The sequence below is a fragment of the Micrasema longulum genome, unplaced genomic scaffold (assembly GCF_059751315.1).
Source record: "Micrasema longulum isolate JH-2025_06_02 unplaced genomic scaffold, ASM5975131v1 h1tg000698l, whole genome shotgun sequence".
Lineage (NCBI taxonomy): Eukaryota > Metazoa > Arthropoda > Insecta > Trichoptera > Brachycentridae > Micrasema > Micrasema longulum.
In genome coordinates this window covers 364,438-383,642 of record NW_028277894.1, presented here as the reverse complement: position 1 = coordinate 383,642, position 19,205 = coordinate 364,438, and the positions used below count along the sequence as shown (strand labels likewise).

Here is a 19,205-nt window from a genome sequence, read left to right as displayed (position 1 = left end):
AACAAAAATAAAAAGCAAATCAAACTAACCATAGACAAAGCAAGTTAATTCTAGAAATTTAAAGTATTTTCAATTTCAGATTGATTATATTAACACATTACAACAGAGATGAAGAATATTTTAAAGAAGGCAATATAGAAGTCTAGACATCTTTAGTGCTTATGACCTGTCATTGGCTGGTTTAAAAGACCACTTTACACATTGTGTAACATTCACTATTCTGCCCATATTTGAACATCCATACTACTTCAATTCTTTCATCTGATGATGTTTGTGAAGTAAAAGAGCTGAAACCTTTATTTATGCGAGTGAGATTCAACTCATTGATTTATTTCACCTACATATAAGGCAACGCCTGAAATTTTTATTTTTTCAATTTTTATACTTCTTCATGGACTAGGTGGATTTATCAACAATTTTTATTCACAAACATCGACAGGTGAAAGAATTGAAGTAATACAGATGTTCAAATATAAGCAGAACGGTGAATGTTACACAGTGTGCAAAGTGACCACTTAAACCAGCCAATGATGGATCATAAGCCCTGTAGATGCCTAGACTTCTATATTGCCTTCTTTAAAATGTTCTTCATCTCTTTTGTAATATGTTAATGTTAACAGCTCCCCAGGGAGTTGAATCCAGTCCTTGTTCAAATTGATTCATTTTGACATCTCACCTTACCGCTTACTCATTTTAAAATAAAATTGTTAGTACTTTTCTTTAATTTGGGATGAAAAATAAGTATTCTTTTTTACTTTTTACCTCTCAAGATATCCCTATGCAAAAAAAATGCCAATTTGGCTTCCGTTAAGACATAAACAAAACAAACAAATAATCGCATTTCTAATATCAGTATGGATTTTAATTGCGCAAGCTTAAAGCTGATCCTTTAAAATAACGTTAACCATATAAATGTTATTATCACATTTATATTTCACCATGACTTATTAAAATAGTTTCAGTATGCAGGTAACTTGAAGTCGTGTTTCAAATTTGTTGGATGCACTCACTCCTAACAAAGTATTCTTCCATCTCCGATGCTATAAAATGTATGTATAGGCGAGGTCCACGTTCATGACGTGCTCGGTTAGAAATGCTGGCAGGGTAGAAATATACCACTTAAGCGTTTCACAACCAATGGGCTCTTTCCGTTAGTGCTGTTTATGCTGCTTTAATGTGGTTGATTGATATTTAATTTTTTTGCATGAAACAAGTTATGTTTTTTTTCTTAACTTTTAACATACTGTGTGAAAAAACTCTCTCAAGTCACTGTGTTTAAACCTGAGGTTAGGAAATGAAAGCCTTTTAATCGCAACTTTTAGATTTTGCATCCAGGACGACTACTTATTGATGTGATTAGTGGTGATTCCTAGGAAAAGATGACCAGAGTGGTTTCCCGTTGCCTTCTCTAGTGGATTTTTCTGTCAGGGTTACCTTCCTTTAGCTGGTTGGTTTTGGTTTTCAGGCGCCAAAAACTTGTCTTTCATCATCACGTTATCTGTTGTAATCACACTAATATGAGTGAGATACCTTTGCCCAAGGTTCGCGGTGTGGACGCTCACAATTTGGACTAGTCAGTAGTCTTGCTGGTGGAATGCAACTCGGAGTTTGCAGCATTTTATAGAATCACATTCTCCAGCAAGATGTGACTCACTGCGACTCTGCTGACAGTTTAAAACTCAAAAGTACATTATGTTATACATATTCAAGGATGAGGAATGTGGAATTAGGTAATGGGTTTGGGAGTAGAAAGAACGAAGAACCAAGGTCAGAAAAAAAAGTGTGTATTTAAAAATAAAAACAAGAAATTACAGGGAGGTCAGGGTTTTTAGGATATACGAGTATAGTAATGTTTCAGGTATTTCTTAAGAATGTCTAGAAAAAATAACATAACAATATGTATGATATGTGTGCCCTACTTTAAGATTTAAATAAAAATAAAAAAATTAAAAAAATGCATTTTTTATATGAAGAGGCAGCTCAATTCGAAGCCTAGAACCTTGAATAAAAAAAAGAATAGTGTAAATCAAATATGCTTTGTCGAGGAATGGAAAGTGTTTTCTTCGAAGAAGAGTAAAGCAGAAGACTATGATCAGAAAAGTTGACATAATTCTCAGCAAGATATTTTGGAGCACATTTACACACATAAACATTTTTCAGAGAAGACTATAGAATAGATTGGGTCAGATTTTTTTTGGGCTTTGGTTGGAAGAAAATTCTGCAGTCTTTTCAGTGAACGGAGTGTGCGATAAAACTTCTTCCCAACTTTAGTAATCTGTTCGTGCCACGTTAATTTTTGGTGTCAGGTACTCGATATTGTGTTATTTTCGGAGACCCTCATGGATAGAATATTTTATTTAAAATTATCTTAAAAAACCTAAATCTGATTTATAATTTTGTTTACGTGTGTTGACGAATAAAAAAAAAACGTATTCATTTTTATAATTCAAGATATTTATCATTCAGACCGTTTGTACAAAAGCCTTGTGGCTTTTTTTTAGATCCAAACATTGCAAAACATTTTTTTTTATCCTTATCAAACAGTTTATTACCTTTTTTGTTATTTATTAATATTTTTTGTTCGCGTTTTCTTAGAATGTATATTTACTACTTTCAAAGCCCTTATGGTGATTATTTGGTACCTACTAAACGTCGAGTTATGTCGACTGCATAGTAGGGTCCAAATAAATTGCTAAATATTTATCCGCGTTGATATCGTTCCGTAAAAATCGTCTCGTGAGAACGTTTTTTACTTCTCGCTTGTTTTGGACAAATCTTCAGACAAACATGGTATGTGTAATGCACAGATAGAGTTAAAGATCTTTTATTTATACAAAAGATACAATATATAAAATTAACACAATATAAAATGGAAATACTTAATAATAACTCAAAGAATCTAATTTTTAAAACGTAAAATAAAGCAGTTAAGAAAAAGTTTGAAATCGTAACAAATAAAATTAAATCAAGTTTTTGTCTAAAGAACGTGTGTCACCAAAAACAGCAAAAACGTTTCTGGTCCTGTCCGTCGCTTGAACCTGGCGCGCGACGTCGTGTGTGACGTCTATAGTGTTGCCACACCCATAACATAGTAAAAGCACATCAGTATACTTGATTTGTCTGTCACCTTCAATCTATTTTTATTAGTTTTGATGACGATGTGTTAAATTAGTTAATTAGCTTGTTGGTATAGATCTTATGCCCATAAAGTACGTATTTGTGAATTTTGACGCTGAAATTTTTATCGAAACTCAATAGGGCAGCGTCACAACACTACGACATTCCTTCCGTGTGCCATGAACGTGGACTTCGTCAATAGGTATGGGTATCTACCCAACTTCTCCGGTCTAAAGGTATGTCACTATTGCAAACAACTTTCGGTCTGTGTACAAATCGGATTACCTCAAAGTTTGGAACAAAACCCTGGAGCGGTGGACCGCTACCGTTGGAATGTCGGCTTCTTCTTTATTCCTGGACAGAACTAAACCCGAGGGCTTGTTCAATCCCTAAAGTTGAACCGGTTGTTTAAAGGAAAGATTGAAAATTTGTCTAAACAAATCATGTATTTAACACTTATCCCAATGAACAGTTTTCAGTTACTAATATATTGTCCATGTCCATGCGGGTCGTCCGCGGAATTATATTCCATTTACTATTATACTCGTATATGTTTCTACAGAACTTATGTTTAAATCACGCCTGAAGGAACATATTCTTTATTTTTATTTTTAATAAAGAATATGTTCAAATACACAGCACGAAATTATAAATAGGTGCGAAGGTTTTCATGGTCACTGTTATCAATATGTTTCTTTTTAGGGTGATACCGTGTGTGTTAGATTTATTCCAATGTTTCGACTACTATTGCAGGAGCAATTTTCAGGGTTAGCTGAGTGTTTTGTAGACACAAAGTGTGTGTTTAAGTACTAGTAATTTTTACCGTGTCGCAGTCAGAAGTAGGCACATTTGTATTCATTTTACTAGGAACAGTGTTGGGTTTAATTTAAGCCCGTTATCTTTGTTTATGTTGTTTGGGTGTCTGTGTATTTCAATTTTGTGTATTTCAATTTTGAGTATTACATAATTAATATTACATTACTAGTAGAGTAAAATAATTTTAAAAAATATATTATTGACGAATTTGATGGTGCAAACATAATTGTGTGAGATTTTTTTCCAAATGAAGAGAACGAGAGGACAAAACCAAAAATTAATAGAACCTTTACTAACAGTCTAGTTGACATTCCATTTTGAAGGTTTGTGAAAAACACAACATCTTGAAGAGCAAAAAAAATTTCTTTGAATTTTGTTTTTACTTTTGGTGCCATTTTTTGATTAGAAAAAAACGGACATAACATTGAAAACACCTAATTTCATATTGTTAGTTATATTTTTGTACCCATTTTATTTTTTTTCTCTAACACGTTTTAAAACGTACATTAAATAAATACCATCTGAAGAATTGGGAGGATTGTGGTGATAAAGGGTCTTGCCTCATAACGATTCCCGACGAGACAAAAAAAAAAAGATTTTTCTGGCCTAGATTCATGTTGTCTACTCTTATGGGCTTTTTTTTGCTAAGCGGAAAATTCATCATTAATCCCCTTTTCGCATCCAATGGTGCATAGGGCGCTGCATTTGTAAACTGAATATATCAACATACTCCGTAGGGATCCACTGGCAATTTTTTTTTAACATCGACTAAAAATGTTTTTTTCCTTTCATATGATCTAATTCATTATTATTTTACTTTAACTGGAAAAAATACGTGAAGAATGTCCCGAAAATAAGAAGTTATGAATATTTGAATTAGATAAACTAAATAAAACAGCAAACAATGTATGTGTTATGTCTACTAATTATACATATATATTTAATTTTTGAAAATGTTTTTTTTGGGAAACTCTACAAATGTACAGGATGTTTTTAAAATTCAAAAAAGATGTGTTAGAAAAATGGTAAATGCTGATTTCCTGGCTACATTAAGGCAATTTTTTATTAGAATTAACTTATTAACACTGAAGGGTATTTAAATGATGGAACTTTGTCTTATTGTTTAATCAAGACCTAAATATTTTCCGTTCCGAAACTAAAATTATAAAATGTAAAACAAACTCCCCAATAGAATAAAGGAAAAAAAATGTGTAAAAAAAAATACAGGTGTGTTAAAAGTATTTCTAATCAAAAAATGTTTCTATCTGTAAATGAACATTAGGAAGATGTTAGAGAATAATGTAAAATTTATCAAATATAATTAATGTAATCTATAGACACCATAATCTGGTGTCATGTTTATACGGTTTGTGTTTTTCTAAAGTTTTTCATTTACTTGTTTTTTTTTTTTTTAAATGATTAATTTTTATTTAATTTTTAGTTTTTTTTTTTTTTAATTGTGTATTTTTCTATACGCATATAATTTACATAGAAATATAATTACAAAAATACACTTTAGAAAAATACATCTTAAAATTAAGCTAGAAAAAATGCCCACAAAGACCACAGCGTCTGAGCGTGGGCCATTCCTTTTTTAATTATTAAAAAAAATATGGCACATAATATATACGGTATGACATTGATAAGACTGTAAAAAATTGCAAGTGGCAATTAATCCGCCATTAAACTGAGTATACCCTTTGTTATTGTTTTTGTATGTATGATATTGTATATTATAGTTAATAAAGATTCATTGTTATTATGATTATTATTATAATTGTTAAATTTCATTTTTTTACCAGCGAAAAGATACGAGTGGCTTTATTAGAAAAACATTTATTGTAGACTTTCTTTTTTGGCATTGTATATTAGTAGTTATACATAGAAAACTTCAATTAGTCCAAAATTTTAGTATATTTGTAAATATTCCATTTTTTTGTTAGCATGATTCTCGTTTTCTTTGAATAAATAAATAATGATTTGATAAAGTGTAATACAATAATTATAACACAATACTTACATCGATACTTATTCTCATTTACCGCAATTGTACGCGTATTATTTTGATAATGTAACATAAAGGTAATGTGATCGGTACGACGCATCAGGTGTCAGTCCTGGAACAATGAAATATTGCAGTTTAAATAACCTACAAAATCAATAATTCACATCCATCCTACCATCAAATACAGGACTTCAAGAATGGTAGGTAAACGATTTAACTTTACAGCATTTTTACCTAAGAGCAGTCACAGAGTAGAAAACACTCTTCTAAGGTCTTGTTCTGTATCACTCACATAACTGTAGCCTTCATTCGCCTTGAAACAGAAAACACAAAAAAGTACAGAAAATACAAAAAACCAAAAAAATACTAAACTGTTACGTTAATTAGTATAGTCAGGAGTCTTCACTACTTAATTTTGATACCGTATATGTCAAAAGGATAAACTATAATAGAAATGTTTATTTATGTAGGATTTAGTGACTATGATTTAGGGGTGGTTGAGTAAAACTTTACTTCGTGTAACAATTAATACAAACGCATAGTTTTCCAACTTTAAATTAAAGGTAGAATGTATTCTTGAATTTTCAAACTGAAAACCTGTGCGTAACTTTATGAAACTTGTTGAATCATTCAAATAAATTTTCAATTAACAATAGAAAAACGAGCTTATTGTTGGTAAAGTGATTAAGCGCCACAGCTGTAGAAACTGCATTTCGTCCAATTACAAAGAACAAAAGCGTTGCAAATGGTTGCAAGCGTTGCAATTGGTTTGACAAAAATCGTGTAACCACCGTTTCCGGTTTGTGATTCTCGACCTGAGTTTCTACGGCTCATTGTTTTGCTGTAAACTTTGGATGACTTTGTGACAGATAATCCAACCACGATATTCGTATAACTGAGGTGCCTTGTTATTCTGAGGAACCAACTGACAAAATGGTAAAGCTTTTGTGTTCAAAGCTTTAACTCCATGGGCTTTTCGCCTATTTTTTTACTGAACCGTTTTGATATTTTTCATTAATATGAATGTTTTTTGCACGGAACCAGGAAAAAAAGGTTGTAGATAATTCTGATCACAGAAATGTAACATGTGCAAACAAAGTACGCAGCGGATTTTTCGTTCTAACACTTATGTATGGAAGTGAACATGGAACTGGCAGAGGATGAAAACATAGTGAACGCGGTCATAATGCGATATTTTATAATCAACAAAGTCTAATTTAATATTTACAAAGCGATGTGTACATCTGTGCTCATTTTTACAATGTTGATCACTTTTTTACATTTATTGTTAAAATTTATAATATTTTACCTTTTTTTTAAATGCACATATTTGTATTAACTATTTACAATATATTTCGCCTCGTATTTTTACCGTATCGCTGCTCAAATTCCAATGGGCCACGAATTTAAAACCCTTTATTGTAAGAATAAGATTTATATCGCTCATTTTTTTCTATAAGAAAAAGACTCTAATGGATATTGCATTTTAAATTACTCAAATTCTTGGGCATTTTGTATTTTCCAACAGCCCTTTTGGTATTTTGTGTATTGGTGGCTAATTTCAGAGTTATACCGCCATTTTGTCAGCTGTGATCAGGCATATGATGTTTTATGTTTCTGGGTAATAGTAAGCACAAAAATTCGTAATTAGACAAATACAGTTTAAAAAACCCATTTCATAATGAAAATATAAAAAGTAAAGATCATACAAAAAGGAAAAACTCATTTTGAAAACTTTGATTGGCTTTTCTGAAAAAAATCAAATGAGTGGACTTAAGAAAAGTGATTTTTGTGATGGTCTGTACTGCAATATTTCATCGTAAATATTTTATATATATCTACTTTAAACAAATCATCGAATACATTAAATCATCCTTCGCGTATGTAAAACATTAATCAAAAATTTAAATAGACTAGATATATTTAACACTGCATATAACAAGTACAGAAGTAAACTAACAAGCTTGATTCAGAATAACAGAGAATATACGTTTTGTCTTTTTTGCTCTTTATTTCTCGTCATCGAATCAAACTTTCTTTTAATTATCCTCCACGACTCCTCATGATTTTTCTTATTTTTCCTTCCCACTATCTTCTTGTTATTTTCAAATTTAAAAATAAATAATTATATGAATAACATTGTATCAATTACTTTTCATTTTAAATTTTATATAGTTTAATCCGTTGTTTTATTTATTACAATTAAGCAGGCTCTTCTATTTACATAAATTTTAAATATTCATCATCAACCTCTTCCCGCACCTTATGGTGAATAGGGCACTACATTGGTTCACCAATCATAGCGTATCTTGATAATTTTACTGTTACATGAAAGTTAAATGATCGGTTTTACACTTAAGGTACAAAAACGCTTTAGGTAACAGTCTAGTTTGAAAATGAAAAAAAAAACAAATATTATTTTGTGAAAACGCAATTTTAATTAAATATTTTATATTAACCATGTCGAAAATCAAAAACAAGACTTCTTTCATAGTAGGCGAACGCGCTGACCATAGCATTATGAAGCCGACTCTATTTTATTTATTCTAAATCAATCAAATAAAATATTAGATACTGTTCCTGGACTTGCTCCTAAGTTGTGGTCTTTTAAAGCGTAGACATAGTAAAAAACTTTTTTTTTTTTAAAGCAAAAAACTTAATAAAAACATGTTTACAAATTAAGTAAAAAATATAGTAAAAAATATATTTAAAAACCCAGTAAAATACACAGTTAAAGGAAAATAAATAGTGAGAAACATAGTAAAAGACATGTAAAAAACATATTTTAAAGCCCAGTAAATATATAGCAAAAAACAAAATACTTAGCAAAAAACATAATTAAAGACAAAGCAAGAATATATATATATATACGCATGGTAAAAAACATTTTAAAAAAAAAAAGTAAAATACATAGTAAAAAAAGAAAAACCATTTAAAAAACAAAGTAAAAGATGTGAGATAAATAAAAAAATGTGTATAAAAAGTAACTAGGATATTTAAAAATTCAATCAATGAAGAACTAAAAACAATTTCATATCTGTTGGCCATCAAACAGTCATCATCAACGTCAACCACCATCGACCCTCAGACGCTCTGCGACCAATTCACTGAGGAAAGTTGTCAAGAACTTCTTGAGCTTGTGGCCTTTACAATATTTTTTATGGATCTGGCATTATATTATATATTTATATTTTTTTGTTTTAAATATTTTTTTGAGAAATCTTGACAAAATAGCTAAATATAAAGTGCTAGATTCTTTTCTATGCGCTTTGTAGCTGTAAGACGAACCGTTATCTTGCTTTTATCTAAGAAAACTGAAGTATTAAATAATTGGAAACGAGAAACAAGAATCCCAATAGTTCATGCGATCTGTAGCTGCAAGACGTGCTGGGATATTTATTTATTGTACAGCGCTCTTGAAGTGATTTACACAATAATAGCTCGTCTATGTATATTATCCAACATGTTAATAATAATTCACCCTGGAGTAATCATAAAGGTATTTTTTAAATTCCACACAAATCATGATTGAAATAGCTCTGTCTTCAAAGGTGTCACAAATTACAATAATGTCCCAAATAAACTAAAAACTATTAAAACTAATATGTCAATAAATAATCAAAGTAAATTTAAAGAGATTTTTTGAACAAGTGTAAAAACTGCTTTGAATTTTAATTAGTATGAATGTATTATTATTTTCTGTTGTTCCTTTTGTATCCTTAAATGTTTATTTTCTTTCTTTTTTATTCGTATATTCAAAATTATATAAATTCTAATAAATAAATAATTATAACAGTGTGAGTCACTCTCCGAGAACAAGATAAAGTCTCTTTTTTTTGGAGAGTAACAGTTAGAACATTTACTAGATGTATTAAAGTCGATTCACTTATGAAGTATATTGATTAATAAAAAAAAATTAAAAAAATTAATCCCTCAAAAAATATTTTTACATTTTTGGTAGAAATTGTTGTTATTTTCTCAAATAAATATTTAACATGAGATAAAAGCTTAACTCAACCATTCAATTACCTTACAACGACACAAGCGATCCAAATCCGAACCTCGATGAATCTCTACTCTTCCCCGATACCGCAGCGCCGCAACCTTAACAGACAACACACGGAACACGTAATCATTTCCGCATCCCTAATCATCCCTTATTTACAGGCCCGATGACGTCACTCGATTTGCTTTGAATAAGGAACGTCGTTGGTCTCAAAGGGCTGTTTACGGCTGATTAAAAGTCCGGCGAAGCCTCACGGCTCTGGTCAGGAGAACTTAAGAGGGTAGGGCTTGCATAAGAAGACTTAAGGGTTGAAGAAAATTCTTTAATTTACACCCTTACAGTTGTTGTATTTTTCGCTTCAGGATTATTAAATTAAATCTAGATTGCACAATTTTAGTACCAGAAAAGTTGAAGATGTAAATCTTTTACAGTTAGAAAAGATTTTTTGACCAAATGTAATTTTAATATTTCCAAAGAACTTCTTTTCAATTTTAATTTTTGGTAATAAAATGAAAACATCATTTGCTTATAAACACTAACAAAATCAAACAGCGGTGGAGAACATTTTCATCTACGAGTGTAAATCTACGCATAAATATATGGAAATGAATAATCTAAAAACTGACAGGGGTGGAGGAGATAATAAAAAAGTACAATGTTTATATAACAAGAATATCGTGAGTTATGATAAAGGATTATGAAGTATTTAAGTGGTCTATACACAGTATTTAATCATGTAAATCCATAAAAATAAGGCCGTAACAATAAATAATATGACAGGAATATTTTCAAAAGAGGTTTCGAAGTTAAATATATTTTTTTTGTTAAGGTATTTAAAATAAAACACTTTTATTGGATTTAATTTATTTATTTCACTTCTCCTTTTTTTAAAAATAAATTTTACGCGTTTTGCCTTGTTATGACATTATCAAATTAACTTAAATATTTGCAAAGTTTTTTTATGTACTGACAATAATTGCTGTAACAATATAGGTGCATAAAAGTATTGATACTTCATACGCTTCTCCTTTTTGGTCTCCATTCTACAGGACTCATATTGACCATATCGAGTCTGTCCAACACCGTTTTCTAAGAAAAGTGGCATGGTTGCTCGGATTACAGAGGGGTAATTATCCCTATTTTGGAAATAGAGCAATTTCTTAATCTGTCTTCATTGGAGAAATTGTTGTTATGAGACGTCGAACTGAGATGGACCTTATATGCATTTTCAAAAAACTTAATGCTATAAGTGATGTCCCATCTCTGTTCCAATCAATTTCTTTTCATGTTCCCAACCGTGTCACCAGAAGTAAAAATCTGCTAATTTCGAAGTCTTCTAAGAGCAACTTTATATAATAACTACTCATAAAATAATCTACAAGGGTTTATTAAATTACCTCTCAATAAGTTAGTAATAAAATAGGAAATTAAAAAATAAATACAAAAATCAATAGAAATAACCAGCTGTTTTGACATGCGTCTTTAAAAAGTAAAAACTCGGTTCAAAAATAAAGTTATGATAAGTAAATAAAATCAGACCCCAGCCCAAGATTCCCCGAGCCTCTCCTCGTCAGATAACAAGACTGTTAAACTAAATGAAAAATAGTACTATTGAAATCTGCGACTATGACTGACGAAAAACCAAAGAGACGAGTGCGAATATTATAAATCTAACTGTTTCGTTAGGTTAGATCGTTTCGAGAATAATAGTTTGGAGGAGCGTCGGTAAAAAAATCCTACTAGGATATCATCCTGTCTGTTTTCATATTTATATTTGTAAGCAAATATGTAATAGTCCACAAGGCGTTTAAATCAATAAATAAGACAATAAAATTTACGCAAGGGGGCAGAACTTTAAAGGTCTCTGGGGTGGAATGTCACCAAATATTTGAGCCACTTCCACTTTCTATAATATTGTATCCCAACTAAACACAGGGCTCTCGGCCTCACAGAGTTAAGAAGACGTTATTATTGTTTTTGTAATATGTGTTTTTATATGAAGAGATAAAAGAAAAAATGGTTCTTTCAAATAATATATTTGTGACTCAAATAAGGAAATGACAACCGACTGATTCCCGACATGTGGCGTTATCCAAGCCTTTGGGCAATACTACAGCCAACTTCATCGTAAAGCTCTCTGTTAGGTTTGAAATAATAGAATATGTTATTTCCCGTAAGAACAGGGTGAACGGTGCACTGAAATCTACTTTGACAAACAAATGTTTATCGCAGGAGGCTAAACTAGCAGAACACAATGGAGTTCTAGTGCCAACTCTTAAGTATGGGAGCGAAGTATGAAATTGGAAAAATGATGATGAAATTAGGCTAAATGCTGTTTAGATGCGATGCGAAACGTGTAGAGCGAACGGACAGCGAAAGAACGGCTAAAAGGATCTAAGATGCAAAAGTTGATGGATGCAGAAAATGAGGAAAACCGAGAAAGACATGGCACGATCAAGTCCATCAAGTACTTGAAGATGGACATATCAAAAGTTGGAATAATCGGCGCACGTGCATGAGAAGATGTATGAATGTAGAGAAGTCGAGGTCTGTAAGCAAAGACATAGTGGAATGGCGTGATGGTTTGTTTGTTTGAAACATTTCTTTTCATAGCGTTAAATATGTCGAGTTTCGTTCCAAAATAAGAGCATTTTCGGGAAATTTTACTGCATTTTTTTATCTGCAGATAATTCATAGAATTTTTGAGAAGAATTAAAGTGACTGTTTTCTATCGGAACATCACCAAATATCCTCATTGTCATCATCGTCTCTGCTCTGTGACATGACCAGCTGGGGTAGTGTATTAGGAGCTCCTTAAACCCAACGAAATCATCACGGGCGATCGCTATCGACAGCAATTGATACGTGTCAGCCGAGCAAAAAAGGTAAAACGGTCGCAATGCGAGGAGAAGCACGATAAAGTAATTTTGGAGCATGACAATGCGATGCGAGGCCCGTCAAAACATACTTGAAAACGCTCAAATAGGAAGTCCTACCCCACCCGCCGTGTTATCCGGACTTCTGCCTACTATTTGTTACCGATTACTACTTGCATACACTGTTACATATTTTATACAAACAAACCATCACGCCGTTTCCCCGTAAAGGTAGACAGAGAGGATAGAACGCCACTACACTCTATCTTTGCATACAGATCTCGCTTCCTCTACATTCATACATCTTCTCATGTACGCGCGCCGATTTTTCTGACTTTTGACATGTCCATCTTTAAGTATTTGTTGGATTTGGTCATGCCATGTCTTTCTCGGTCTTCCTCTATTTCTGCATCCATCAACATTTACATTGTAAATTTTCTTAGCCGTTCTTTCGCTGTCCATTCGTTCTACATGTCCAAACCAGCGCAGAGCTCCTTTCTTGATTTTGTCGATTATGCTTGTCTCAGCCTTACATAATGTACGGATGTCAACATTTGTGCATCTATCGTACATAGTTTTACCACACATTCGCCTGAGAGATCGCATTTCGACAGCATTCAGCCTGCTTTCATCCCTGTTTTTCCAAGTCCATACTTCACTCCCATACATCAGGGACGGGACCAGGACACCGTTGTAAACGTTATATACTGTTACTATTACAACATAGACTGTGTCACATTCCAATAAACAGGACAAACCTGCCAATGTTTGTTTCTCTATGTTGAACAATATAACTATGTACATTGACATTTTTCACGTCTCTGATGGAGTTTTTTGTTACAAGATTCTCTTACTTTTTTAACATATTATTCTCTGCATATTATGTATAATTATATGTTATTTTTGTATATACCTTATTTTAAATAATTATTTTAATTAATTCCATATGTATTAATAAAGATATTCCATTTTTTAATGTACATATATATGAATAAATAAATTTGAAATTGTTTCAATCTATGACTTCTGATGTTTGATTCGTGAGTCGTTCTTTAGGTATGTTGCCAGAAAGATAGAAAAAAAGTAGTCCCAAGTGATTTATTAATTGTATTTTATAAGGTAATATAAAAATGATACTTTGAAATGGTAATTTAAAACAATACAATTTGTTAGTATGCGTCGATACAATTTCACATGGTATAATAACATTTGTTTTTTTTTTTCTTATACAATATGCAATACAATAAAAAATGAGCTGTACATGTGTACTTATTAAATAAGAATTATTCCCAATACATTATTGGCAAAAGTTAGGAGAGTCTCATGAAAAATGTAAATTTTGTTATTTCGTTAGTATTGATTGACAATACTTCTAATGACACGTTCCTTACGATATCTTTTTTAAAATAAAGAATTGATTTTCATGAAAAACAAGAACTTCAACAATATTTGAGTATGTTTAAATGCTTACAGACTGGCTGGATTTCCTCCCTAGGGAGTTATTCATATTTGATTTACCTCTCTGTTGAAATAAATTTAAAGGAGAACTTATTCAAGTCCCCAGAAAATGAAATCAAAAATTTGGCGCAATAGAGAAGGAAAACATTTTTGAGATGGGAATATAGGAGTCTAGGCATTTACAGGGCTTATGACCTGTCGTTGGCTGGTTTAAGTGGCCACTTTATACATTGTGCAACATTAACCATTCTGCCTATGTTTGAACATTCACATTTCCTCAACTCTTCCATCGGTTGACTTTAGTGAAGTAAAAGAACTGAAAATTTTATCATGTGGGTGAGATTCATCCGGCTGAATTAATTCACCGACTAGGCAACGCCTGAAATCTCTCTGTTGCGACAAATTTAAATATGAACAACTCCCTGGGGAGAAAATTCAGCCAGTCTGCAAGCATTTGGACATACTCAAAATGTTGTTGATATCAAAAAGGTTGAAATAAAAATATAATAAATGGCGATTTTACTTGATGTTTTTTACAAATAAAAATACGGATCATTTAATTAAGTACAACTTGAACTGGTGTTTTCAGTGAGTAAAATAGGTCCATGAAATGTTGAAGCAAATTACCTATCCGAGGTTTTCATGGAAATTTGATCACGAATTGTCGACGTTCGGTTGAAACATTTAAACGACGAAACAAAATAAAATCCATCCATCGAATTCACCTTTAAATACTCCTCTTTTTATAGTTCAGTGAATTTTTTAAGGCTCCATTAAAGGAAACATGCTGGATTAACCCCTTTATGAGTAAATAAAAGCCAAACTATATAAAGCGACTGGATCGAATTTCATGAATGGTTTTTGAAAGCTTCGGTGCTACTAATGGGGCAGTCTGTTACTTGGGTCAGGGGGTTTAGGGTTCGGGGACTTGGCTGAACTAGACCACTAGGGTGAATGATTCGAGAAATATTTACCATACAAATCTTGCGTAGGAACACTACGGCACACTAGACTGATCTCAAATATATCAAATATAAATATGATTTACTGCGTAAAATAAATAGTATGAAATGTTTAAATTTTGTTTTAATTGCTTGCTTTAAATACTTATTGCATGTTTAAAAAAAAAAAATATATATTTTTAAATAAATATTTGCGTTCTTATGATTTACCCAAATATTTAATTTTGAGGGCCATTTTCAACGAGTTGTAAATAACTAACTATTAGAAAGTGGGAATCGAGTTGGGGTAGAGTGGGATTCGAACCATAGACCTTTGGTCTGTGAGTCCGAGACACTAGCCACAGGACCACAACCCGATTTACAATTACCACTACCATCGCGCCATTTCCCAGTAGGGGTAAGCAAAAAGAATGGACCAGCACACAAGTCTATCCTGACATACACTCCTAGCTTCGACCACATTCATACATCTTGTCATACGTGACCTTTGATTGCGCCTTCTTTTGACATAACCAGCACACCGATTTCAAACGTTATCTTCATCGAGGCGGTAAAAAGTAAAATAGATTTTTTTGATCAAAAATATGTGTATTTGTATGAAAATTCAATTCAATACCTTCATTGGCGATATGTAATTGAACACGTTTAGAAAAAAAAATTAAACACATTCCAATTTTTTTAAAATAGTTGCTCCTCAAAATCGGAAGAAATCAGCTGGTTGAGGTCTTACGAATAAGAACTAAATGCTGCCTTCAAAAACGAATGTTTATTTTTCATTCATTATTTCAAAAAAATATTTTTATAATTATTACCTTACTATTTTTTTTTCACTTGGTTTTAGTTTTAGGAATTCAGACTGATGTTTGGCATTTTTTTTACATGTGTTATGTATTAAATGATATCAATATTAAGATAAAATTATTATAATTACTGATGTTGTTACCCCACAAATATTTTAAATAAGGGAAAGTTTTCCCAATATATTCATATTGTACATGTTCAAATGTTCTCAGTATACTCTAATTGATTTTTAATCGCTTTACTTATATTGGTTTATACAGGATGTTCTTTAAACCCTGTCACATCCGAAACCACGATAGCACGGTATGAGTAAGAAGACATATTGGCACATTAAAATATTTTTTTATAACGAATAAAACTTTTAAAAATAAAATATCAAAAAAAAGGAAATGGTTGCTTACTTCTGCAGGGGTGAAACGAGGAGGGGGAAGAGGGGAAATCTGATACTGCGCCGCGCTCCCTTCACTTCTCCTCTACAGAAGTAAGCGACCATTTGTTTTTTAAATATTTTATTTTCAAAAAATTTATTTGTTCTAAATATATTTTTTTAATATGCTAATATGTCTTTTTGCCCATACTGATCATCGTGGTTTCAGATGTGACAGGGTTTAAAGAACACCTGTATATAAATTTTCAATACTTGCTTAATATTCCATTAAACTTTTAGAACATGAATAAAAACACGAATTAAAAAGAACATCAAGTATTGATAGTATATAAAGAAACTTTGAAAATATTTGAGTTAGTTTGATAATGTCGTAACAAGGCAAAACGCGTCACGTTTATACACTCTTGTATATTAAAAAAAAAATAAAGGTCGAATTTAATTCTAAAAAAGTATTTGATTTTGGATACCTTACTAATATAGTAAAATATTATAGTCACAGATTAATCTGTATTTATCCAAGTAATTTTTCCAAATAGTTTTTTATATTACCGGGTTTCGAACAACATTACAACGTGTATCATTGAGCAAATGAAAACTGTATTCTAATGGCTGTAAACTTTTTACAACTTAATATATTTTCAACGTTTTCAATCCTTGAATCTTCTACCTAAAAAGTTTAGTTTAAGGTCTTGGATTAGCATGGAAGGAACAGATAAAAAAAAGGTGTCTACCTTTTTTGATTTGTAAAAAAATAATATAAAAAATAAAATGTACACAGCAAATATATCCTGTTTTTGTAATATCAGCATTCGTAAATTTTCTTTTTTTTTCTTTTTCTTTTCTTTTATTTTCATGGTCACGTATATATGCTTTAAACGTATTAATCATTAAAAAAGGAATGGCTCACTCTCAGACGCTGAAGTCTTTATGAGCTTTTTTTCCAAATTATGTTATCGCTTAACTTTAAGATGTATTTTGCTTTTTATTTATTTGTATTTTTTTAAAATTAAATGTCAATAGGTTTTAAAAAATAAACAAATAAAAAAATGTAATTTTTATTTAATTTATTTTTTATATATTCCAGGAGCTTTGGATAGCCAACGCTACTTCCGGAGGATCCGAGGAAGAAGAACCGGATGCTGTTACTCTTTTATCCGTTTTACTCGTTGGTAAGTTTTTTATCTCAATTTTTTTTAAAGGGCAGCTTTTTTTAAATTTTATACACAAGCTAACAAAAAATGGTTTAAAAAAGAGAAGAAATCAATAAGCTTATTTTGTATGTTTATCTCTTATTTAGAGTTTAAATAAAATAACATATTGTAACGTCACAAATATATTACTAAAGATCGTGACCTTCGTACAATTTTATTTTTCGGTACCTTCATTATATATCGTAGTAGTGAACTTAATGAAAAATACTTTACAATAGTCCATTTGAAAGGTATAATTAAATTTGCTAATTTGAGCGAAAATTGTACGCTCGCTTGGTTCACCAACGGGCTAGGCTTATTAAACATTTTAGTACCTTGGGTCATTTTACAAAAATAATAAATATTTTCGTTTACTGAATTTCAAAGGGTACATTAAATATTATAAAAAAAACAGGAATCATTTTAAATACGTTATTAAATTTACATAAATACATTATGGCACAAGTGAATCTTTAATTATTCAATTTAATTGGTTGGAACGCTGATTACAAGGTTCTATTTCACTCTTCCGAATAAGTTTTTCTTCTTAGAAATGTTTGTATTTTTTTCGAGACGTTTAAGAAATGATTTATAATAAATTGAAGTTATTCACGTTGAGCGTAGAAGAAATTGAAAAAGTTTCACACTCACTTTGACAATTGGTAGCAGTGTGATATTTCGGTGTTCGAATTTTCGGGCCTCCGTAAACATTTGTGAACAGTAAAAAATCACAAAAATGAGTTCTTGGCGAGGGTTTGTTAAAAGCCCATTTTAACGAATCAAGTTAAAGTTGTTCTAAAGGGGTAACTTTGTCCGCGTTTTCAGTTAATTACACTTTGATAGTCGCGCTAACTGGGATTTACGACCAAACGTGTCAAAGTTAACGGCCTTTCTTAATTACCATCTGCGCCTACTTAGAGAAAGGCAGACGGAATTTCAGGTTTGCGGTGTCATTCTGACAACTTTTCGCGTCATAAAAGAGCACGCGCGAATTAATTCCCTTAAACCGTGTTAAAACAAACAGAATCAAAAATTTATTCAGAAAATAACCCTTCTGCATCGTTAATTTTAAACATAACATTAAAATATGTTTTAAACGACGACTTATTGTTCATTTCGTAATTGTGTTAAGAATCCTTAACTACATACAGCTTTTGCGAGGTAGTAAATAGTGCGTTAATGTTAATTTATTTTTTGAAATTGTTTATTGATATGTGTATTGTTATAAAAAAATAATAATACGTTAAAAACATTCATTTATAATATGAACATTGACGCTGAAAAGAAAAATAAAATTCAAAGGACATGTAACAATTTTATAGAAGAGCCAATTTGTTTTTTTAAATTAAGAATCTCGTATTTCAAATTTGAAGGGAACGAGGTTTCTTTGCAAATAAAGAGCAATGTGGCGTTATATTCTCTCTACCTACCCTTACGGGGAAACTGTGTGATGGTTTGTTGTTGCTGTTGTCGTATTTTAAATTACTATTGATTTATGTAGGAATTACGCCAAAATAAAACGCATTTTATTCATTAAAAAAAAACGAAAAAACTTTATTTGGCTCTTCTGTCAAAATGCGACATGT

General features: G+C 31.2%; 1 protein-coding gene across 1 annotated transcript in view; it reads left to right on the top strand.

The window, feature by feature from the left end:
* LOC148279585 (dopamine receptor 1-like) overlaps positions 1–19,205 on the top strand; it is a 383,623-nt gene that overhangs the window by 304,827 nt on the left and 59,591 nt on the right. Inside the window, exon 5 of the mRNA XM_088229703.1 lies at positions 17,514–17,598. Within this exon, the coding sequence (XP_088085829.1) occupies positions 17,514–17,598 (85 nt within the window). The remainder of the gene's footprint in view (positions 1–17,513; positions 17,599–19,205) is intronic.